Here is a 25476-nt window from a genome sequence, read left to right on the forward strand (position 1 = left end):
ACTTATTTGCTGACTCGTAAATTAAATTTATAATACTCGGTACGTATACTAGAAAATATTGACAGTAAATACTGTTTGAAATTTTATACAAATTACATATAGTCCTAATAGTATATTAATAATTTTGTAGCGTTACAGTTTACAACAGCTTACTTATAATATTTATCTTGTTTTGTGTCTTTACAGAACAATGACGCAATATCCAGAGATGGGATCTTTCAATGCTAGATTGTCCTCTTTCAGAAACTGGCAATCAAAAGAATTCCCGTTTGTAGAAGCTCTGTCCGAAGCAGGATTATTTTACATTCAAAAAGAGGATAAAACAGTATGCTTCAAATGTGGTGGAGGATTATACCGATGGAAATACAGAAACAATCCAATACTAGAACATCGTCGATATTTTCCATTTTGCCCCCTGTCTATAAACCTAATTTCAGATCGACAATGCGGTTGATGCTTTAATTAAATTAATTAATATTTGTTATCCAATATTTCCTCAATATGACGTTTATGATATTCTGCTGATTTTTCTCTCACCATTGATCTTTGTAATGCCCCGCCCCCTCCACCTTTTTTGTCCAGCACATGCTTGGTTTGCTACGCGCGCATGCGTCTCAAAAACACACCCACGCATTTCTTCAAATGTATACCTGCACGCTGCGACATGCAGTATCTCGCAGTTCTTAGTCATGGAATCCTCTATTTCGATGCCGCTGAAAAAAAGATTTCAACCGTACACTAATTTCAAGGGGGTTCTTCAGAAAGAGAGCGATCAGCATTTACCTGAAGAACAAAAACAAGTAACTAGTCTTATACGCCAGTCGATATTATTTGATCACGTCTACTATTTGAATGCTTCGAAAACAAAAGTTATCTCAATCGGACTTTCCTCTCATCTGGATTTCCAACCTGTGGTCAGGCTACACAGAAGCGGGGCGGCCGGTGTTGAACTACAGTTGCAGGAGTGGCACGCTCTTCAGGAATTGTTTCCAGTAATCGACAATTACATCGCTATTCCAGGTGAGCAGCCTCGTGTTTCCTACCCACTAAGTGAGCAACATGAATTGCTGATAACCACACTGTACAATCGCCGTCAGATCATTATAAGGAAGAAACCAGCTTACGGTTCCCTGGAGATAGTGTTCATCGCAGAAAGTTCGTGGCGGAACTTTATGAAGATATTTGTGTGCATCGAGCATGCGAAAGTTATGTGTGAAACAGTGTCGCCGTATCTGAAATCATATTTTGGAAACTGTGTGGAATCTTGCATTCTCGACCTTCGCGAACAATGTTTCGGTTGCACAGATATTTCCCCTGTCCATGCATGTAATAAGGAGAAGTTTGTGCTTTCCCATCTACATGGATGTACAAAACCTGAGCCTTTGTCTATACAAAACATCGACGGAAAAAGACTTTCCAAAGAAGTGTTTGTTTTTTGCGAGAACATGCTTGTGGAAAAAATAGTGAAACATTTTAATTCAGTGGTTGCAGCAGAAAATGAATATGATAGTGACACAATTCCTTATGTGGGTGAGTGAACAAACTTGAAGAATAAAAACTTGTTAAATAACATGCTGATAAACTGGTGACACAATATAAACATTTTACATATGTATGTGTGTGTGTGTGTGTGCGGCTCTTTTGAATTTTGTAAATATTGGTAATAAACAGGGATAAAATATATGTCTTGGCTTTTTTTCACTTATCACCCCTTTAAAAATCCTCATGGTTTATATTTTTACTGGTAACAATCGTTAATAACAACATTAATAATTAACTATATAATGAAAAAGTGTGTATTGTGGACTTGTCGAAAATAAAGCATGAGAGCTTTTCTTCACACTGGTAAAACTCGGTGTTAATAACAACATTAATAATTAACTATATAATGAAAAAGTGTGTATTGTGGATTTGTCGGAGATAAAGCATGAGAGCTTTTCTGCACAGCGCTGGACACGCAAAGGCAAGTATCTTTATTTTCATTCTATTTCTAACAATGATTCGCTATTTTTTCTTGTCACTATAAAAAACTAATTCAATTTTTCTTTTATCACATCTGTCGCCATTTTGCTTGTTTTTGTTTAATTCCTCTTTATGCATTGAGGTTAATCGAAACATAACTTTAGACTTTTACATGGAATTGAAACATAGAATCTTGCCTCCTTTGATTGAATCGAACCTGTGACTCCTCTTTGATCACAAAACAATAGTGACGGCCATCTTGCTTATTTTACCTACTCTTTATGCATTTAAGCTAATCGGTACTGGGGCCCCACACGGCAAAACAACAGATTCTAATTTATCTTTATACATTATCGGTAAAGTCTTTGCGTTGTAATCAAAAGGCATTTTGTTTTGATTTTTAATATCTGTTCCTGCCTAAATACTAATGGGAACTCAACACACTTCTTTTTTTTTAAAAAAAAAAAAAACATCATTATCAGCCAATTTGACATTGTGAATCGAACCCGGGACCTTTTCATTACAGCATAAACATCCTATTTCCAATTAGTTCATTTTCTCTTTGTGCACAAAAAGCTAATCGAAACTTTTAAACAAATACAATTGAATATCCAATTTTCACCAACATTGGGAATCGAACCCTCAACCACTTGGTTGAAACATCTCGCGGAATAAAAAACACCCCCCGCGCCCGCGCCGCGCCGCCCCGCCCCGCGCCGCGCCCCGGTCGCCGCCGCCGCCGCCGCTAAACACAAAACGCGGCCGCCATATTGATTTTATTCAAATACTATTTATGCACAGATGGACTAATCGGGACCTATAATGGCGGGACAAAACAATTGGCCTCATTTAACTACCTAGAGAATCGAACCCGCGACCTCTTCATTACCAGGCGACAACATTAACCACTACCCCAAGGCCGCCATATTGATTTTATTCAATCACTATTTATGCATAGATGGACTAATCGGAACCTATAATGGCGGGATTAAACAATTGGCCTAATTTAACTACCTAGAGAATCGAACCCACGACCTCTTCATTGCCAGGTGACAACATTAACCACTAACCCAACTCGATTTTCGAACTCAACCATTTTGTTGGCTTTATTTACACACAGGCTAATCGAAATCATTCAATATTGACATCGTCGACTTGTAATCAAGGGGTCCCAGGTTCGATACTCGGTGGAGGCACATAGTGGTCCGAATCACCACTTTTCAACTGTAGGTCCACTCCTGATTAGTCTTGCCGTGCATAAAGTGGACTTAAAAAAACTAACTCAATCTATCAATCAATCAATATTGACTCTACCAGGAATCGAACCCTCGACGCCTCTTGTTTTACAGAGCAATAACCTTAGCCGCTAAACTTTCGGGGTAAAGCACCTTCGGCGCCATCTTTAAATCATTTCTTCATATCTTTCCATCATACGCAATGGTTGCGCGCGCATTTCCTCCACAGACACACTCACACACACAAACATACGCACGTGTTAGGTTAGCATACATCAAGAAACAACGTGACAAATCCATTGACCCCCTCCCCCCCCCGCTTCCGATGTCTTCAAGGTGATCAGACACGTTCTGCTGACTCAACAATAAAACCGCTCGTGGCCCGCTACACCGGATGTAACATAACACCAGCCGCATCAAATTTTTGCTGACGCGTAGGAACATAGTGCTGTCATTCTAGTCTGTTTCTGGTCATAGCCTCCCCAAAGTTGATGGTTTAGCGGTTTCAGTCCCCCAAAGTTGATGGTCTAGAAAATTTTAAATGTGTATTAAAAGTTAAGTTCATGTGGCACAATTCAGAGTAAACTTTACAAGAGAAGCAAAATAATAGGCTACATTAGATCATCTTAAGCAAAATTATGTGGGGGGCTCTGCACCCACATTGTTAATATTGGGGGGGTTCGAGCCCCCCCTCCTCCCAAGCCCCATGGAGTCGGTGCCTATGCCTGTAGTAGAGGTGTGCGGGATCCCGAAAAGTCGGGACCGGGATCGGGAAAGAAAATTTCTGTCCCGATCCCGACTTCAGGAAATAACTTCCCGACTTTTTGGGATCCCAAGCAGTCTGGAAATTCCGAATGGTCATTTTAAAACGTCGTCAATTTTAGATGTTCTCTGCGTTGTGTTTTTTTACCAGAAGTGCAAAAACGGGTAGAATTCGAGATTTCAAGAGCTTTGGGAAATTTCGAACACATTCCGACTTTTTCGGGAAATTGAGAATTTTTCCCGTTCCGAATGTCGGGATTTAAAGAATTTCCCGTCCCGACCCAAAACATTCTGTCCCGCACACCCCTACCTTGCAGTATGGTAAACCTTATCTCCAAAGGTAAATAAACTGTCCTTGTCGCCATTGTACTCATAAAAATGAGTATTTTTTCTCTTTAACGACTTTAACTATAATTTACTGGGAAAAGGTTGAATTTGTTTTGTTTAAAACATGTTTTAAGCAAAAAAACAGTTTGTTTTGTTCTTTTTTTAAAAAAACACAAATTTTGCCAACCCTGCCGATAATGCAACAATTTTAAAATTTAAAATCCCCCTTGACATACTTCTGCATACTTCCACTGGTCTTTATCACTATATATTTTAGGAGAGGGGGTGTCCTCGACATCTTCGATTCGACCTCCCCCCCCCACGAAAGTTTCTGGCCACGCCCATGGACTAGATACGTAGACTCTGTTATAGTACTTGAGCGAAATAAGTAAACGTGTTTAATGATGGCGTCCAAAAACAACTACTTTTTACCTTTTACCATTATTTTCAAATCTCCAGATTACTACACAGAAATTGAGATTAAAGCCCCTATCACACGGAATTGGATTTCTAGTAGGAATGCCCTAGTTGGCGCTGAACTAACTTTCTAGGTAGCAATCATGGCCGCCTCAGGGTCACCCATGCTGGACAGGTCTCAGAAGAGAAGCCAGACTAAGGTGTTCTACAACGTCCCATCTTTACTTATCCTATCCTAATATTCCTTCCTAGTCCCAAATACCGCTGCCTTGTAGTCATAGAGGGATCTATAAAGGCTAAGGGAAGAAAACCCTAACAGAAAATTACCTGGTCCTTCAGGTTGGGGGTTGGCGTGAGGCTGACAACCTTATCCGGAAAAAAGCAATAGTTCAGAAACCACAACTTGTGCCTCGGAAAGTGGATAAACATGATGACGGACCAGCTAAACGGATAACGGACATGAATATGGCCACGTGGAATATAAAGACAATGCTAGCCCCAGGAAATATGCAGGAGGTAGCACAAGAAATAGAAAAAATGGTATACAGATAGCAGCAGTACAGGAAATTAGATGGGTTGGAACGGGTAGAGTAGACAAAAAAGACTTCACAATGTTTTATAGTGGAACAGAACAAAGGACAGGGCAGAGAGGTACAGGCTTCATAATAACTAAGGAAGCAAGAAAAAGTATACTGCAGTTTGTGCCAGTATGTGATAGAATAAGCAAGCTCAGAGTTAAAGGATCATTCAGAAGCATAACAATTATAACAGTGTATGCACCTACAGAAGACAAAGGTGATCAAGAGAAAGAAGAATTTTATGATAAGCTGGAGGAAACATTAGAAGAAACACCTAGATATGATTCACTTATTATCATGGGAGATTTTAATGCACAAATTGACAAGGAGGATAGGAGAAAAGGAATAAGTGGAGTCTATACCTTACATAGAGAAAGCAATAATAATGGCAATCTACTCTATCAGTTTGCAATTAGAAACAAAATGATAATAAAAACCACGTGTTTCCCACATAAAGATACACATTTGGGGACCTGGAGATCCCCAGATGGAACAACAACAAACCAAATCGACCATGTTTTGGTAGGTCACAGATATTCCTCTTCAATCACAGATATTAGAAGTTGCAGAGGACCTAACTGTGACTCTGACCACTTTCTTTTGAAAGTAAAAGTTCGTGAGAGAATAAGAACAACACAACAGACAGAAAAACTAAAAAGAATAAAATGGAATATGCAGAAATGTAAAAAAAGAAGAAATCAGACAAAGATACCAAGATGCAATAGCTAAAAAAAAACACAAAGTTGGACAGCAGAGGAGAGGAGCTCAACCGAAAAACACTGGGAGAAAATACAAGGAACTCTAAAAGAAGTAGCAGAAGAAATAATAGGAGAAGATAAACAAGTAGGAGAAAAATGTGGTTCGATGAGGATTGTGAGAAAATAATAAAGGAAAAGAACGAAGCTAGACAAAAAATGATACAAAGAAAAACGAGAGGAAATGTCGAAAGGTATCGAGAAAAAATGAATATAGCTAATAAAACATGCAAACAGAAAAAGAAGGAGATAATGAAGAAACAGCTGATGGAGATAGATGACTTGAGTAGACAAAATGAAACAAGAAAAGTATATACCGCAATCAAAAAAGTAAATAAAGGATACCAACCAAAGGAAATTGGCTATAAGGATAAAAACGGAGCAGTGATAGGAGATCAGCATAGAAAATTAGAGAGATGGGCAGAATATTATCAAGAACAACTAGGAAAAGAAGATGAACTAGTGGGAACAACAGGAATAGATGGATACAATGAGGGAAGCATTGAAGACCCACCAACAATGGAGGAGATAGAAATAGCAATTAGAAAAGCGAAAAATAACAAAGCACCAGGAGCAGACGGTATAATAATAGAAATGCTAAAGATGGCAGGACTGACAATGAAAATTGAAATCCATAAACTTCTGGAACGGATCTGGAAAGAAGAACAAATGCCGGAAGGATGGAAAGTTGGAATAATATGCCCAATACACAAAAAAGGGGATCGAACGGAATGTAGTAACTATAGACCAATAATGCTGCTAAATGTGGTGTACAAAGTCCTTACCAGTATTATTAATGAAAGACTGAAGAAATATACTGAAGCTATAGTAGGAGAATATCAATGTGGATTTAGACCAGGGAGGGGTACAACAGATCAATTATTCGTTATACAACAGATAATTGAAAAACACTATGAATATGCAATAGACCGCCTAATTCTATTCCTTGACTGCAAAAGAGCATTTGATAGTATAAGGAGACCCGAACTGAGTTGAGCTATGCAAGAATTAAAAATCCCCATCAAGTTAATAAATTTAATAGAAATGACAATGAAACAGACCAGAGCAAAAGTGAAAATAGGGAATGAAACAAGTAGAGAATTTCCATATTACAGAGGAGTCAAACAAGGAGATGGACTGTCAACCACACTCTTCATACTAGCATTACACGTGGCCATTCAAAAGGTAGATAAGAGAGGATCAATTTTTACAAAGAGCACTCAAATATGCGCATATGTAGATGACATTGCAATAATAGCACGAACAGGACACGATTTAAAGAAAACATATCAGAAATTAGAAGAAACTGCAAATAGGTTAGGACTAGAAACAAATGTCAATAAAACAAAGTACATGATTGTTATCCAAAAACCTGACAAATATAGAGAGGAAAGAATAGAAATAAATGGGAAGGAATTTGAAAGAGTCAGATCATTCCAATACTTAGGGCTGATCATAAATGAACAAAATAAAAAAGATAGCATGATAAAGGAAAGGATATACCTGGGGAATAGAGCATATTATGCAAACATGCAATTATTAAAGAGCAAACTAATAAACAGGAATCTCAAAATTACCATATATAAAACGTTAATAAGACCTATAATAATATATGGTTCAGAGACATGGGTAATGAATAAGACAGAAGAGGAAGCATTGCGCAGATTTGAGAGGAGCGTGATACGCAAATATATGGACCGGTTAATGAAAATAATTTCTGGAGAATAAGAACTAATGAAGAAATTAACCATATACTAGGGAAAGAGGATATTGTGAGATTTATTAAATCACAAAGAATGCGGTGGCTGGGTCACGTACAGAGAATGGTAAAGGATAGAATGCAAAGGAAAGTGATGCAAGAAAAAATCTATTCAACAAGGAGAAGAGGAAGACCAATGACAAGATGGCTAGATGGTGTCCTGGAAGATTTGCGTCACATGAAGGTGAAAAGATGGTGGGAGATTGCAGAGGACAGGAATAGATGGAGGCACATAGTTGAGGAGGCCAAAGCCCATGAGGAGCTGTAGCGCCATGTGGTAAGGTAAGGTAATCATGGCCGCCTGGCTGACTGCTTGACTGGTTTGGAGGAATAGGTTGCTTTCCTAGACTGGATTCTGTGGAACAGCCAATCAGAGCAAAGTTTCGTCATGTGAAGATAATCTGTGAGTGTGCAAAGCAGCGCTTTTGTCTGTGGTTTCCGAGTGTTACCCCAGCAATATATAACGTATACAGCATGAAAGGCGCGTTGAGTTACACCATCTATGCTGAGTGCACGGTGTTTACATTTGAAACAACTAAAATATTATTCCATACGTGTACAGTAAACGTTCTAAAGTATGTATTTAAGCAGCGCCATTGTTTTGTACCTAATAACGTTTTATACGAACCGTTATTCCTCTCGGTTGAATAGTTATCGGCTTTTAAAAATGTGAAGTGATACATTGTTTACATCTCACGCGGCCGCCATTACAACTTCCCTCGTATGGGAACAAAAGTCTATCGACAAGTACGCTGATAAGTATCGTGTGAGGCGAAAACTAGCAAATTGGTAGCCAGTCCAGCGCCAACTAGGGCATACCTACTGGATATCCAGTTCCAGAAACAAAAACTCACTAATTTTAGCGCATTTGCTAGGCTAAAGTTTGGCAATGAAGACTTTCAAATGATTGGAGAGGGCTGGATTGTCAAATGGAACAATTCGCCATGCCAACTGGCTAAAATTAGATATTTTGATGATCTGTAATTTTCATAACAGCTAGGTACTGGTATTGGATTTGAACAAAATCAGTCAAGGTGTTTCAATATTGCGGACTTTTTACACCTCTGAACTGTGCGTGTCTTTTCAGATCAATGACTCCTCTCAGATGTTTCAGATTTGAGAGAAGCATTATATGAGACGAACCTATGACAGAAGGCGTGGGGGTGATCATAGATTGTAGCTTCAAATATAAATGTATGTTGCTACTACTTCATTTACAACCAATGTATGCAGTTCAAAGTTGACAATACTAAAATACCGAGAAGGCAGAGTAGAGATGATATATCGAGACCATACTTGGAAGTCTCTTGTCTCGTCTCATGACGCCAGTCTACCTTGTTCTCAGTGTCTCTCTCTCTCTCTCTCTCTCGTAGCCAGTTTTAAATGCGTGTCACATACTGGAATTCACCTCGATGTATATAAACACTCGTTTCGTTTTCTTTCGTCTGGAATTTTACAGAGATCCGACTCTTATTTGGTCGCGTTTCTACAAACTTTGAAAGATATGGTCTCGTCTCGTTGCGCTTGAAAAGCGCAGTTTCGTCTCAAATTCTTTCCACTTCGCAAACCTTTTTTCCCCAGAGAGGGATCAAGCTCACTCTATCTACCTCTCCTTCCTCACCCGGTTTGGAGCGGGGCCTCCAAGACGCATATACTTTGTGTATACTCCATATACGGGCCTCAACCTGATGACGTCAAAAGATTAGTCGTGTGTTTTGGTGCAATACGTACATGTATTGAATGAGTGAGTTGTTCTGTAAATGTATTTATTTCACAGTAAGAATAATAATTATTATCTCAAATTAAACATACTTATGTCCTGATCAGTTACAAGTAAATGTATGCGTTTATATGTAATACAACATTTAATTACACGTTAGTAAAAAAAACTATGTTCAACCAGCGTGAAATACATTTAATTTGATTGCATGTAAGATTTTGATGCGAAAAATGTTTTTTTAAAAAATGTAACCTACAACCAAACCACGGGAACTTATGCATCCAAATATTTACCAGATTTTTAGAAAATTAAACATTTATTCAAATTAGACACGTGAATTAAGTTTCCAAAGTTGGAAGGCTTGTTTAATACGAAATTCCAACTTTACAAGCTCTTTCCTCAACCTTATGTACGTAAACGTTTACAACCTCCCCGATGGCGCAGTGGTAGCGTCGTCGCCTTGTAATCAAGGGCTCCCGGGTTCGATACCCGGTGGAGGCACAAGTGGTTCGGATCCCACTTTAAACTGTAGGTCCAGTCCCGATTAGCCTTACTGTGGACTTAAAACAACATATCAATCAACATATCAAACGTTTACAAAATTATATTGCATACATAACTTGGACCGTAAGTTTTTATTCCACAGCAATTATATACTAACGATGATAATTCTTTACGAAATTACAGTAAGTTCCAAATGTAGGATGAAATTTTATCTATATCGCCTTTCTTTCCATTGGTAATTTGAAAAATATGCATTATGCAGAACGGTAAAGATTGATTTTTACTTTTATCAATATTGTTTACGTATTTTCTCATGTCATATAACATTTGAAATGTTCTTCAGGTGAAAGCAACGTTCTGAACGGATAAGAGAGGACTATTCACTCAGAAAACTAAATATTACAATGCACTTTGTTAAATGTTGTAAATGGACTATACTTGACTAATCCTGTGACGTCACGGAAGCTGGTGTGAGGCCCGTACATAAGTATAAGTTGATTGATTGATTGATTTAGTTTATTTTACTGCGCGTTTTTGTGCCTCTTGGCTAATTTGCGAAGATGGGTATGAGTGATGAAATGATGAAATTGATGAATGGACATTCACAAACAACCAAGCCCGACCGGGATTCGAACCCGGGACCCTTGGCGTCGCAGCGCGATGTGCTAACCACTCGGCCACAGGGTCGGGCATAAGTATAAGTATCTCGGAGGCCATTCACACAATGCATTTGGAAATAGTAACAAGAGATTAAAAGATAAGTTATCCTCTGCCCCTCTCCGTTCCCCTCCGATTTGTAAGTACAGTCACAGACACTTCTGGGTTGTAACGATACTATTGGAAAATCATTGAAGTAAGCCCTTGGAGTCATTCCATGCGAAATCAACACAGCCTTTGACCTGACCATCTCTGATTTTCATGAAATTTGGGGAATTGAAACTATGCATGGAACTTAGTAAGTATAAAAATTTTTAGTTTCGTGCGTCTTGTAATTGTTAAATTATTCAAGGTCAAAGTTTGCAGAAATTGCCTTTTTTGAGCCCGCTTAGCTATACTAAATGTGCTGTCACTCCGCCCCTATTTCACCTAGGAAGCTCAAATCAAGCTTATTGTACAGGGAATTGAATAAGCTTTCCAGTGATATATAACAAGCCTACCTTTGAATAAAAATATAATTTTGTCACGTGACCTTGACTTTTGACCTTGAATATCTCAAAACACGTCATCACCAAAAATCGTGAAAAAAATATGTTTGGTTCCTCATGCTATACTATAAAACATATCAAAAAAATCATTCTGGGACTGCAATGGGATCAGAAGATACAAAATAATATGTGTAACTATGTGACTGATAAAAGCCCGATTACATGAACTATGAAGAGTCAAATGTCCCTTAACACTCCCTACAAAATGTCGTATCGTACCCAAGGTATTGGGTAAGAAGTATAAAGTCTTAGCATAGCAGGTATCAGAGAAAGGAATGCTGAATAAGTAATCAGGCAAAGGTCGGGTGATTGACTTGGAAGGCGTATGTGGCATGAGTGTTGGAATTGTCAGGAGGTGTGATCAGTTGGCGAGAATAGGAGAGAGAGTAAGGTCTGCGGATTGTGAGAGAGGAGCAAAGTGGGGAACGACTATTGGACGATGGTGTGTGACAAGAGACAAGTGATAGTTGAGAGGACAAGCTAGGAACAATCTCCATATATTTGTAAGGCAAGTAATATCCTTTCCTTAACCAATCCATATCGGTTCAGTCATGGAGAGTATAAAACCCATATCTAATCTAAGTTAATTTCTATCGCCATTCCTTTAAAAGGTAACCTCTTGCATTTATCACATTTAGGCCAAGCGAGTGATAACCATCTGAGAGATGAATAACAAATAACTACATCACCCAATTAAATCTAGAGGTTCTAGGTTCGATCCCAAACGCAGCATGGGAGTTGCGTTACGTGGTGGAGGTGCTGGGCAAATTCTGGGCGGAATATGACACTCGAATGTCCGACATCGAACCTTCCGGCGCGCGGAATGACGGACGTACCTTATGCCACATCGCATCGACGCGGAAAACCGCGACGAAGCAAGGGCGCAGAGCTGTTGCCTCATTGCCCGTGGCTACCAAAGGAAACATTCTATTTTCGTTTCCTCCGCATTGTAATGTGCTTTAATGCAGCGGGTGATTAGCCTATTGGGTGGGTCCACAAGAACTGTGGGACGATTATCAATTTGAAAGTGAGCCTGCGCGCGTGCGCGGCTTCTAGTTAATGGAGGACTTCTGATTGGGGTGGATGAGGCACAAGGTAGGCCCTCCACATCAAAAGATGGACCAACAGCATTATTGGCGAGAATGATGAGCCTATCCAATGTGGTATCAAGCTCGTCCTCCAACTCTATAAATGACATAAGGCATTACTAACAATGGTGACGTACCTTATTTTAAAAAAAATAACCCCCCGTTAGTAAAAAATTCCGCGAAGAAACAAGTCTAACATGATATTAATGCATTTCGATTTGCATTTATTTCAGAGTGAATTAAATGAAAAAAAATCCGCAGCCTACCCTTTCAATTTTCATGTCTGTTTAGGAAAACAAGGCATGACGCTTTTCATTTCCAAAAGAACCACGTTGCTCTAATTTTTTCATCACATTTCCGTAAAAATGGATGAAAAGCCACGCATCTCTAACCACGTAGCGTTCCTCTAAACGCGGAGATCTTAAATAGGGATGTACTATTAGTACTAGTTGATGGTAGAGACAGCCCTGAACGGGCAGGTACAAATATCTAACTATTCATTAAAATAGACTCATGATTCGTTTCTAGACTGAAGTGAGCAATGCAAATGGCAGAATGGGTGTAGACTAGCTTACCCTGTTCGGTTTAGAAATAAGACCAGTAGCTCCTGCTTCTCCGATGATTCCAGATTAAAAGACCATGAAACTCGACTTTCAACCATCGAGCAAGAATTGTTGGCAATCATATACGCATTTAAGTCATTCAGATTATTTTTACTTGGGAGACATTTCGAATTATTTACCGACAACCAAGCAATCACATTCATTCGCTCCTCAACGCAACTTTCAAACAAATTATTTAGATGGTACACGTTGATGGCCGAGTTCGATTTTACGCCAATTCACTGTAAAACTACACAAAATATCGCGGATGCTATCAGCAGGGAAACAGAACATGATCCAAAGGATGAAGACGAGGAGCTTCCAGAGCCACGTACATTGTTATTGTTAGATGAGACAATTGATGTTGCTATACACCAACGAGAGGATTCTTTTTTTGGAAATATCATTAATATTTTGGAAGGAAAAGAAGACGAGAGGGGCAACAACCCACCCAACCCCTCCCTGCAGAGGCAAGCTTGCTATTATGTTATGGAAAATGGACTTCTTTATAGACAACATAAACTGGGCGCTACGACTAAAAAATTATTATGCATACCAAAGTCACTTCGCAACACTGTTATTGAGACATTACATAGTTTACCAGCTGGAGGAGCGCATTACGGCTTCACTAAAACATACAAAAATGCACTGGATAGGATTTACTTTCCATTCATGAAGAACCATATTCAGAAAATGGTCAAGGAATGTGTAATTTGTCAGCAGAATAAACGCATAAAAGGAGCACCATATGGAGAACTTTTAACGTTCAACTCACAGAAACCATTCGATAGAATCGCTTTAGATTTTAGCGGACCGTATCCACCAAGTGGTTTGCTCCGCCATAAATATATACTAAGTGCAATCGATCATGGTACTCGATTTTTAATTGCTCAATCAGTAGCAGATACTTCAAGTGAGACAGCAGCTAACTTCCTTTTTGAAAATGTAATTCTACGCTTTGGATGTCCTTCTCGTATAGATACGGACAGAGGTACTTCATTCACAGCTAGTTTATTTAAAGAACTATCGGAGAAATGTGGAATCCAACTTAAATTCGCTCCAGCAGCTAATCACAATTTAATTGGATTATTGGAACGATCACATGCTATTTTACAGGGACTTATGAAAAACTTCGTGAACTCAAAACACACAGACTGGCTTTTATACTTGCAATCGGCCGTGTGGTCGTACAATGTTAATTACCAGGAGAATTTGAAGAACAGTCCATTTTTTCTTCTTCATGGATTTACGCCTAGATTAGTCTGGGAGAGCGGACTACATTTAACACCCAGTGTGAATGTAAACAACGAGATGAGATTCAAGATTCTCGAAAAAGCACGAGCAGCAGCTTATGAGTCTTTACAGAAACGCCACCGACAAGCAAAAAAGTACTACGATAAACGTCATCAGTCCATTGAATTTACGCCAGGAGAATTGGTTCTAGTATACGATGGCAGTCATCGTGTACACACAGCTAAATGCTTTTCGGGAATATATAAAGGACCTTGTAAAATTATAGCAAAAGAAAATCCCAATGTTTACAAAGTGGAATATAAGACAAAACGGGGACAGACAGTCGTAGACTCAATTTCGGTCCAGAGATTGAAGAAATACTATGCTTCGGAACACGGTAGCGGCGATGAGAATGTAAATGCTGATGATGAGAATGAAGAACAGGAACAGTCAGGAGTGAATGAGTGAGAACATACCTTTTACCCTGTACGTAACTTCCTTTTCAGTACTCTTATGCACTAAATAAATTTTACGTCTTGCAAATATTCTTTTTAAACTAACAAACACTAAAATTATGTGAAATATTATTGTTTAGCCCTTAATAATTGCACGGAAGTGTAAAACTAGTTATTACCACACTAAAATCATTAGTTATAACACGTAGACATCGAGGTTTCATAATAATGAACAACAAGTACAGTAACGCGCAAAAATAATAATAATTAATATTATTGTATTCACGGATAGTGAACAAAGGGAATGTTGATGAATATAAATTGCGCGCAAGGAATTTTCCTCAGATTTCTGTAGGCCTGCAGAGAACTGATGGAAATAATCTTTTGTGAACTACAAAAGATAAGTAGTGTAAGTCGATAATAGACTTTAGTATTTTTTATGAATAAAATGTGTTAAACACATTCGGTAAGGAAAAATGAGAATTAAAATTCTCTATGATTTAGCGTGGTTAGTCAAAATAGGGTTTAAACAAGTACACATTTTAATATTTCAATTGTTAAATTTAAGTTAATTACATTTATAATTTTAATAACTAAATAAATAACAGAAATATGAGATCAGTTTTATAAGATTTAAATAACGTTAAATAAAGAGAACAGTTATAATAAGAGCTGACTAGGCGTACAGCCAGTAAATTATTCAAAAAACGAGTTACAGATCAATAATAACTAAATAAGAATTGCGAGAATAAGAATTATAATATAGATAATAATAATACGAAGAGAATAGTGAATATTTTGGTTCTTGGATAATTATAAAGCTTAAATAAAATGTATCACATGGAAATAATATAAATATTAAGATTACCTTTATAATTATACGCATTTTACATTGAGATTAAATTTTTTGTATATCTTTCTTATATAACTTTACATTTGAAATCTATGAAGAGTAATAAGTCAATTAAGAGCATAGGAGAAGTTACAGCTACGATCGTGAGTTATCAGCAGCCGCTTGTCACATTTTATTAACAATTTAACGACACAGTCATGAGATGAATTACGACAGTTTTGAAGAAGTAAAGTATCTTTCATTAAACATGTAAGTTACATTAATCCATCTAATTTGGGATACTTCATTCCAAATACGACTCAGTTAGTTTATTGAATATTATAATCAAGTTAGTTAGAGTACTTTCTATTTTTTTTCCGCATGGTAGAAATTTCCCATCTTGTAAAATTCCCACTTAAAATTTCCCTCACATGTATTTCATACTTCTCGAAGCGATATCCAAAGTCAATTTCAACTGCCTTCATGGTAAAATGTGTTTCATCAGCAAAAGGATAAAGTTCAACTCGGATGCACCGGGAAAATTCCTTCCTCTTTAAGCAATGGGGAAACTGGAGTAACATTCAGGAAGACAGAACAACTGAAGAAATATGCAAGTGAGGCATTCTATTCGTTTCTTCCGGCAACGATATCTATTTACATCGACAGGAGCAAAATTCTCTCTTAACATGAAGTAACCAACACGTTGCAAATTAAACAGCAGATATCTTACATTCCACATTAGCCGGGGAACTGATCAGATCGAAAGATACAAGGGAACATGGAATTTTATGTCTGTTTTATTTCTTCATCTGGCAACATTTGGAATATAAATTGCAATTAAGTTTTTATTTTTATGTTATTTAATGTTAGATGCATATGCATATAGTTACACACTACCAATTGTCAACTTTCTTTTTTTTTTCTCTCCATATTTTTTTGTATTCTTAGGTTGATTGCAATATCATTAAGGGAGAAAGAATCTATAAAGGACAACGAAATTTCCGATTTTTAGAATATTATTTTACGTATTCCAATTGTCATGGACACTATCACCAAGTTGTGTATTTTACAATTAATCTTTAGTAATGACGTTATTTTTAACAATTATACTAACAGAAGGACGATCGTTCGACACAGTATTTTTAGTAATATTTAAAGTATTTCATTCAATTCAATTGTTATTTATAAATATTTTCAGTTAATTTAAGCATTCATATATTTTCAGAAATCAATTATACGTAATTTAAATTTTGCAGTAGTATACAGTATACACTCATTAAATCTTCAAGAGTATTTACAGCATTACATTACATTCATATGTAAAGTTCAATTTGCTTTTAGTAATTATTAGTAGTTATATTTATTTATTTTCTCTTCTCCAGATTGTAATTATATTTGGTGTGTAAAGGATGGCATTAATCAGAATTTGGGTAATTTATAGTAAGAGTAAATGTTATGACTGAATCGGTACTCCTTTTCAAATTCCATTTCCTCAAATATAACAACCCTCAACTACAAGATTTTTCATACTTGTAATATTTACAAGTACTACTTTCTTAAAATAAGGGTGACTTAGAGGCGCCCTTGTCTCAACAAAACCTCTACACATACCGACATATTAAGTTCTCTCTCACACACAACATTACACTAACGATCAGGAGGAAATGCCTGTTCGGTATATGAAGCAAATTTCCTTTCCAAAACCTACCTGAATTGCCTCACAGATAATTCAAATTTTAATGGTGAAATGAACATTTTAACAATATTATGAAACCATGTTAACAGTCCTCAGTTCAGCTTTTTCACAGATGTCAACGTCTAGAGATGGTCACCAGCTAAAACCTTGGAGAAATAAGAAATCAACACGATTTACACCTGAAGGACGCAGAGAAATTATTTTGATATACGAACCTTCTTAAGATTTTCTCAAGATTTTTATTTCTGAGATTTTTCTTTTAATTTTTCGACACGTGGAAACAGGAATTACAATTATACCTTTCATCAATTTTAATTACGCAGTTCAGCGAAATCAGTTGATAAGCACCAAATCGTTTAACACGGATCTCCTTCATTCTATTCTAATTAACTCCTACTGAAGTCAAGTAGTAGTGAGACCCGATATTCAACGCTGATAATACATACATCGATTTGAAGGAATATTTACGTACAACTAAATATTTCACATTCACAATTCGACGATATGCAGTTCTCTACTGTACGTTTTTCATCAATGACAATATTTGTAGCTGCAAAGTTAATGCATCAAAGTGAAAAACATTTTTCACGGCCACAAGGAACTAATATATACATATATACGTGGTTTGGTTCAAGAAGAAACTTCATTGCTATGCGCAAAGACTATTAAGTGATGATAACAAGAGTAAAATTATGGTATTTTACTTGAACTCTTTGTGAGAATCAGGATAACTCAATCATTAATTTTATGGACAAATGTTAGTGCTGTGATTTTATCTATCGAACACTATTATATTCTTATTTTCAAATACATAAATTCATGTACATATATTATTATTCAAGGACAGTTACTGATACAGTGTATATATTTTGAATAACTTCAAGTTTCCTAATTAAATATTTACTGTGATAGTTGACATATATTATAAATAAAAACGACAGCGATATTTAAATGATACAATAAAGTAAGAGACGGTGGAATTTACATCGATAATGACATATGTGTGCAAGTGTAACTCGGATGGGTATCACAAACATTGCTGATTTTGTAAATATTAACTTCAAAATATTTCATAGTGTTGTGCAGTGTCAGTGCTTGCAGGATCGATTACACTACTTCGCTAGTGTGTCATTGAGACATATATTTTGACAAGATCCATTCTTGTGGAACAATGCTTTTATAATTTTCTCACGTGGTGTCAGAGTGTTGCATGCTTATGCACGGACTTCGCTACGTCATCATGTAGTATTGGAACTCAGATTTGTAGCGTAAGCCTCTCAATGAATACGCGCACGAGCAGATTGTCAAGTTAGCATAACAAACTCACGTGCCAGTGTTTACCTTTTATATGCTTTATGCAGACATGTATTTTTTTCTTCTCTTTTTTTTTCTATCGAGACTTGTGATATATTTATATTTTCAGGACCTATATTATTCCATTTACATATATTCTGGGTAATGGTATGTTATTACAATATTTTTAGTATACTATATTTTATAATAAAAAGAAATCTCTCCATAGAATGGATCGATATGGAATACAACTTTAAATCTTTCATCTTTAGGTGAAAATCAAAAGATTTTCTTTAGGGGGTAGAGGAGCGTATCGTACCCAAGGTATTGGGTAAGAAGTATAAAGTCTTAGCATAGCAGGTATCAGAGAAAGGAATGCTGAATAAGTAATCAGGCAAAGGTCGGGTGATTGACTTGGAAGGCGTATGTGGCATGAGTGTTGGAATTGTCAGGAGGTGTGATCAGTTGGCGAGAATAGGAGAGAGAGTAAGGTCTGCGGATTGTGAGAGAGGAGCAAAGTGGGGAACGACTATTGGACGATGGTGTGTGACAAGAGACAAGTGATAGTTGAGAGGACAAGCTAGGAACAATCTCCATATATTTGTAAGGAAAGGATATTACTTGCCTTACAAATATATGGAGATTGTTCCTAGCTTGTCCTCTCAACTATCACTTGTCTCTTGTCACACACCATCGTCCAATAGTCGTTCCCCACTTTGCTCCTCTCTCACAATCCGCAGACCTTACTCTCTCTCCTATTCTCGCCAACTGATCACACCTCCTGACAATTCCAACACTCATGCCACATACGCCTTCCAAGTCAATCACCCGACCTTTGCCTGATTACTTATTCAGCATTCCTTTCTCTGATACCTGCTATGCTAAGACTTTATACTTCTTACCCAATACCTTGGGTACGATACGATGTGAAGGAGTTATCCTGGGTATAATTGGTCATGAAAGAAATAGGTTAGGCACAGGGAGATCCCTAGCCGTGTGTGTCAAGCGCAGGTCCGGCATATTGTTTGTTGACCGCCATATTGAATTCAACGCAAAAAGTTCAAAGGAAAGGGGGTTATGTGATATATCAAATGAGGCTAGAATTTCACGAGAAATGAAGTGACGAAGGATTTTCCAACGTATCTTACGCCAGCAAAAAGTTATACACATATCTTTCACTTACGATATATGCACATTATAATGTTGTCAATGTTCCTGTGAACACATCGTTGACGTCTCTCACACTCGCATAGAACATTTGGTAATGTAGCATGTGCAACAACATCGCAATCAGCAACTATGCCTTCTCTCAGATGGTCAATATCAGGGACTTTTAGTGCATGCACCATTCTCTTCAAATGTTTCTGAAGGTAAAAGTCCTCCTAAGATGTTAGATGTGGGGAATGTGCAGGCCTTTTAATAGATCCCCTTGTGCCCATCAATCTACCTAGAAAATTACCATGAAGAAATTGCGAAAATGCCTATATAGTGTGGTCACACTCTGTCCTATTTCAAAACTCTCGAAAAGTGCCATATCCCGTAAGCAAGGGTGAAAAAACCTGTTCACTTAACAAATCCAAGAAGCCCTCACCATTTAAGGTTCCGTTGTTGAATATGGACCAACCATTTCCGTTCGCCATACATTATACCACATAATTAGCTTACCAGCAACAACCATTCGACTGAGTAAATCACAGGTATTGCATTTTATTTTTATTAACTTCACCGTGAACATAAAAATTTGCCTCGTCACTGAAGAATTTTTCATTCCAAAGGAAGTGTCACGTAATTGTTTGAGATACTTTTCCCAATATTCTTCACTATTCAACTATTTGGTGAATGTAGCTGATTAAAATAATATGCAATGGTGCGTATACTTCTTTCTCTCCCAAGATGTCAGCGTGATCTCGATGAGTTCCTAACACGTTAGGAGCATTCCAATGCTTTGTTTTTAACACCTCGAAAAGGAGAAAATGGTTACAAGCATGCAGTAATAAATTCTTGCTGGTTGAATATATGTTGGATAAAGCTTCGTCACTTCATTTCTCGTGAAATTCTAGCCTCATTTGATATATCACATCACCCCCTTTCCTTTGAAATTTTTGCGTTGAATTCAATATGGCGGTCAACAATATGCCGGACCTGCGCATGACACACACGGCTAGGGATCTCCCTGTGCCTAACCTATTTCTTTCATGACCAATTATACCCAGGATAACTCCTTCACATTTTGTAGGGAGTGTTAAGGGACATTTGACTCTTCATAGTTCATGTAATCGGGCTTTTATCAGTCACATAGTTACACATATTATTTTGTATCTTCTGATCCCATTGCAGTCCCAAAATGATTTTTTGGTATGTTTTATAGTATGGTATGAGGAACCAAATATATTTTTTTCACGATTTTTGGTGATGCCATGTTTTGAGATATTCAAGGTCAAAAGTCAAGGTCACGTGACAAAATTATATTTTTATTCAAAGGTAGGCTTGTTATATATCACTGGAAAGCTTATTCAATTCCCTGTACAATAAGCTTGATTTGAGCTTCCTAGGTGAAATAGGGGCGGAGTGACAGCACATTTAGTATAGCTAAGCGGGATCAAAAAAGGCAAATTCTGCAAATTTTGACCTTGAATAATTTAACAATTACAAGACGCACGAGACTAAAAATTTTCGTAGTTACTAAGTTCTATGCATAGTTTCAACTCCCCAAATTTCATGAAAATCGGAGGTGGTCAGGTTAAAAATTGCACATATCTGTGTTGATTTGGCATGGAATGACTCCTTGGCGATGTCTGACCACCAAGCGCCTTGTGTATAGACAATCCAACCAACATTGCAATTGTGCGGCTTGCATACCAATTACGGGTATACATCTCGGTAAATTGAGCGGGAATGTCAAAGAGAAATACGAGATGAAGATTGTCGGACGTAATGTCTCGTGTTCTCGACATGGAATAACACTCGATTCACGTTATGTTTCTTTTTTTTAACGTTGTTTCTGTTTCAGAACGAACCTGACGGACTTGCTTTATATTTTCACTGCTTGCATTACTGCAAATTCTATATTATACAATTATATTAATCAGGGGCGGCGCGTGCGTTTCCAGGCAGGCAGGGCATATTTTTATTTTGGGGGGTGGTGGGGGCAGATAACCTCTAAATTTTTCTTTAAGGTTCTTGAGAAGAGTTCCTTGACATAGAGTAAGTAAATTGTTCGAACAATGGGTCACTATTTGGAATGAAATGTAACAAATTCCGATCTAATATCAATAACTAACTAGGAAGATGATGCACCGTTAAGTTCAGTTACAACACTTTTCATTGTCCATGTACCCCCCCCCCCAAAAAAAAAAGTTCGTTTATACTTACGAAGATAATCTGCATGTCAAGTTGTCTGGAACACAGACACAACCACACAAATAAATACACACGTACAGTAACTAAACTCTTTCACTCGCGAAAAAAACTAATTATTTCATAAGCGATCAATACGCACACAGATGGAACGCAACGCAAACTCACACACTAAACTAACTCAAATCCAAATCCGTATACAATGGAAAGGAAGGAGGATCTTTTTGAAAACACCGAGGGACTAGTTTGGACAATAAAAAGTGTTGTCAGCTATTTAGGTCGCCGGAACAAGCGCGAAGAAAAGCATTCGAGGGATTGTTTTCTAGCTTATTGCTGCATCTTACTGAGGAAGGTGAAAGTACGAAGGCTGGAAGAACGAATGAAGTGCCTGCCAAGAGTTGGAAACACTGAACGGTGAATGAGGCAAACATGAATGGGCAGGGCACCTCGTTTACTGCCCAGAGACGGCTACGAATTTTGCGCTTTTCCATTGTGAGGGGGTACCGTCCCTTGCATATGCTGTAAAGCTTTGGATCAGTCAGTGACGTCACGTCTCAGGGCAGAGCTGAGATCTGACTCTCTCCAACAGGACGCAGAAATATATTAGCCTCGCACAGGGTGCACACCCTGTACGTCTGGTTGCAGCAACGTAGGAGTGGAGGGGAAAAAATAGTTATATACCGATCGTCTCTTCAGATGAACTTTTTATGTTAAAATTGTTGTGGGGCAGTGCCCTAGTTGCCCTTTATCTAGCATCGCCACTGATATTAATGCATTGAACGAAAATAATACATTTGATTGATTTATTGAGTTCGTGTTTTTAAGTCCACTTTATGCACAGTAAGACTAATCGGGACTGGATCTACAGTTCAAAGTTGGATCCGAACCACTATGTGCCTCCACCGGGCATCGAACACAACGATAATAAGTTGGAATAGGTGTAGTCGCGGTGGCTCAGTCGGTAACTTTTCTAACGTTGGATGCGGCCCCGGCGCCCACCCAGCGTCGAATAACATGGCTACCTGGGGGGTAAAGGCGGTCAGGGGCGTGATCCTGATCACATCACCCCCACTCACGACCGGATCAAGAAAGTGTGGGGCGTTACCCCCACACCCCCAATACGCCTTCATGGCGTGGTGCTAAGCACAGGGGAGCACTTTTAGATGTAGTCTCACTTCTTAGGACGTGGGCAGAATGGAGGGAAGGGGCGATGCAAGAGGCTTCGTCGATCGCGTTCATGCAGTGTGTAGGTGAGAAGCTCGCACAGCACGAGAACGTTCCCTTCCTCCGCAGGTACAAGCGAGTTGCTCATTACTAACAACTCGTAAAATTTTAGTTTAATTGTAAAGTACCTTTAGTCGGAGAGTTTTGTGGATATTCCAACAAAGCAGAGTCGTTCTTTACTATAATAATCAGGCAGAAAGTGATAGTTCGTAGAGGGGGTCCGAGCAAAAGGGACTCCTTTAACCAGGTGTTGTTAGGGAACGCAAGGCCCTAGACAACATTCATTTCTCATACAAATCTATGCTGAAACCAGCATGATTTTTAGTATTGTGTAACTATTGCCTATTGTTAAATACACGTGCACTTGCGGTATCACCGTGAACCACCAATAACATTTAAAATTTGGCAGCGTGTAGGGGTAGATGACATTAATGTTGTTTTTTTTCTAGTTGAAACCTTGTTTAGGAGCTACGAGATATCGGAAAAATATTTTTTCTGTGTATGTATGCAACCATACACCACATATTTGTCCTTGCCATTGACATAATATTCTGTCAGATACCGAATAATATACGTACGTTAGTACTCTTCGGAAACAGGAACATGCTAGTAGAGGCGCAGGATGAAACCCCCAAGAATTACCCTTTGCATGGCAGAGGCAGTCATGGACGTCCGGAAGGAGAGGCAAGGGGAGGCCACGGTCTCCCCTGGCAAATGAAAGTCAATCAAAAATTATATAATTTCATTTCAGCCACAATAATATGCATGAATATGATAACTTCAAATTGAAGCAATGTTGTTTGAGGGTACAACTCTATTATGGGTGAAAATTTGCCTAGTTTCCTCCTCCAGTGTTGCTACATGAAGGTAAATTTATCTTGGTGAAGGGAAATCCAGGTCCAATTTTAGGTAAAAAGGGATTTTGTTTGGAAAAATATAGAGTTGCCGAAAAATTTGAAGTTTCCTGACTTATGTTTGTTTTACTCGCATGGTTGCATTGGTGTTTTATTTCCATTGTATCTAATTAATCTAGATTGGGTACATAATAAATATATGTATACAATAATAAGAGCTGTTGCTGTTAACCAGGTCAAATTTTTAGAATACACCACTGAAGGTAACTTACCATCTTCATCCCAAGCTCCCTCTACCTGATAAGAAGCCGTGGCGGCTCCAAACAGGAAACCTTCTGGAAACGTGTCGTAGTAGAACTCGTCATCCTGACACACGACAAGCTGTGCCAGGAAGAACAGCCCAACCACATTCACCAACAACATTTTAAAAACGTCCTAAGACGAACTAACAACACGATGCAGAGGCGTTTTTATAGTTTTTTCATACCCCAGCAACATCTTCTTCATGAAAGAGCGCTAATCATCAGAAGAAAGAAAACAGATGTTATATTCGAGCCTCACTCAGCGAAGCTATCGTTACAGCTGTTACAGTGTAATTATTATCTTTTATATTACCAGGGAAATGTTAATTTACGGTTTGTGTGTACTTCAAAGGGTTTTGCTTTTCTCTTTTCCTCGTTGTTCAATATAGAGAACAAATGAGCGTAATATTGTAGTTTGGAAATGTTCGTAAGATTAGAAGTAGCAACTGTACACCAGTCAGCTCAAAATGTGGTATAGTGCTGACAGTTGCCGATCCAGAAGTTACAGTTGGGAGGGGCGAATTTCAGTCGGGTAGCCCACCTCACCTTTCTAACCTACACTGGCGCTGCTTTATACGTATAAACAATTTATCGTACTGTAAAAAGGAACCATGCTGACTTTCATGTTTTAAAGATTAGAGTATTGTTTCACAACAATAGGTACCCAGCCAGGGCTGGAATAAATGGCTATTATTGTGTAAAAGAAAAAAACGTGCGAGTAAAAACTAGATTAGCTCTACACTGATTTATTGAACATCCGTATTTTTCAAGACCGTAAATATTTATTTATTGAAATTGTTTGGATGGGCAATCAGGGAGATAGAGCAATTCTCTCGAAGGGTATCGGGTTCGATCCCATTTTGAGGCACATCGCACCGTTGTTCGGATCCAAATTTAAACTGTAGGTCCAGTTTCGATTGACCTATCTGATGATCAGTGGCGTGCGGTGCTAAATCAGGCAGGGGAACAAATGACCTGCACTTGCCCCCCCCCCCCCCCATCCCATGCCTGTCGTAATATAATGCAGTAGACCAAGTAAAATTCAACCCTTACTGAAATGAACTAAATGAATATACGATACATGTGTTACAAATTGTCAGAAGTGACATACATGAAGCACGTTAAAATTATGACAATAACATTGTTAAAGCAAATATGATATAATGAAAACATTAAAAACAAAATTGTTGATGGACAACAAAGAAAAAAATAATGAAAGCAATTTATGAGTGATCAGAGGAAATAAATGTTTGGTCAAACCGTGTTTCATCTCTCTATTTGTAGATTACGTAGACATTTTTTTTTTGTAGAGTTGA

The 25476-nt window shown here is 38.0% G+C and overlaps 1 protein-coding gene across 1 annotated transcript in view; it reads right to left on the reverse strand.

The window, feature by feature from the left end:
• The window catches only part of LOC146000020 (myrosinase 1-like), a 56087-nt gene extending 31802 nt beyond the window's left edge, over nt 1-24285 (reverse strand). Inside the window, exon 1 of the mRNA XM_083137326.1 lies at nt 24131-24285. Within this exon, the coding sequence (XP_082993452.1) occupies nt 24131-24281 (151 nt within the window). The 5' untranslated portion in view covers nt 24282-24285. The remainder of the gene's footprint in view (nt 1-24130) is intronic.
• Nucleotides 24286-25476: the final 1191 nt, after the last annotated feature.

Source organism: Lepisma saccharinum, chromosome 16 (genome assembly GCF_977018435.1).
Source record: "Lepisma saccharinum chromosome 16, izLepSacc3.1, whole genome shotgun sequence".
Lineage (NCBI taxonomy): Eukaryota > Metazoa > Arthropoda > Insecta > Zygentoma > Lepismatidae > Lepisma > Lepisma saccharinum.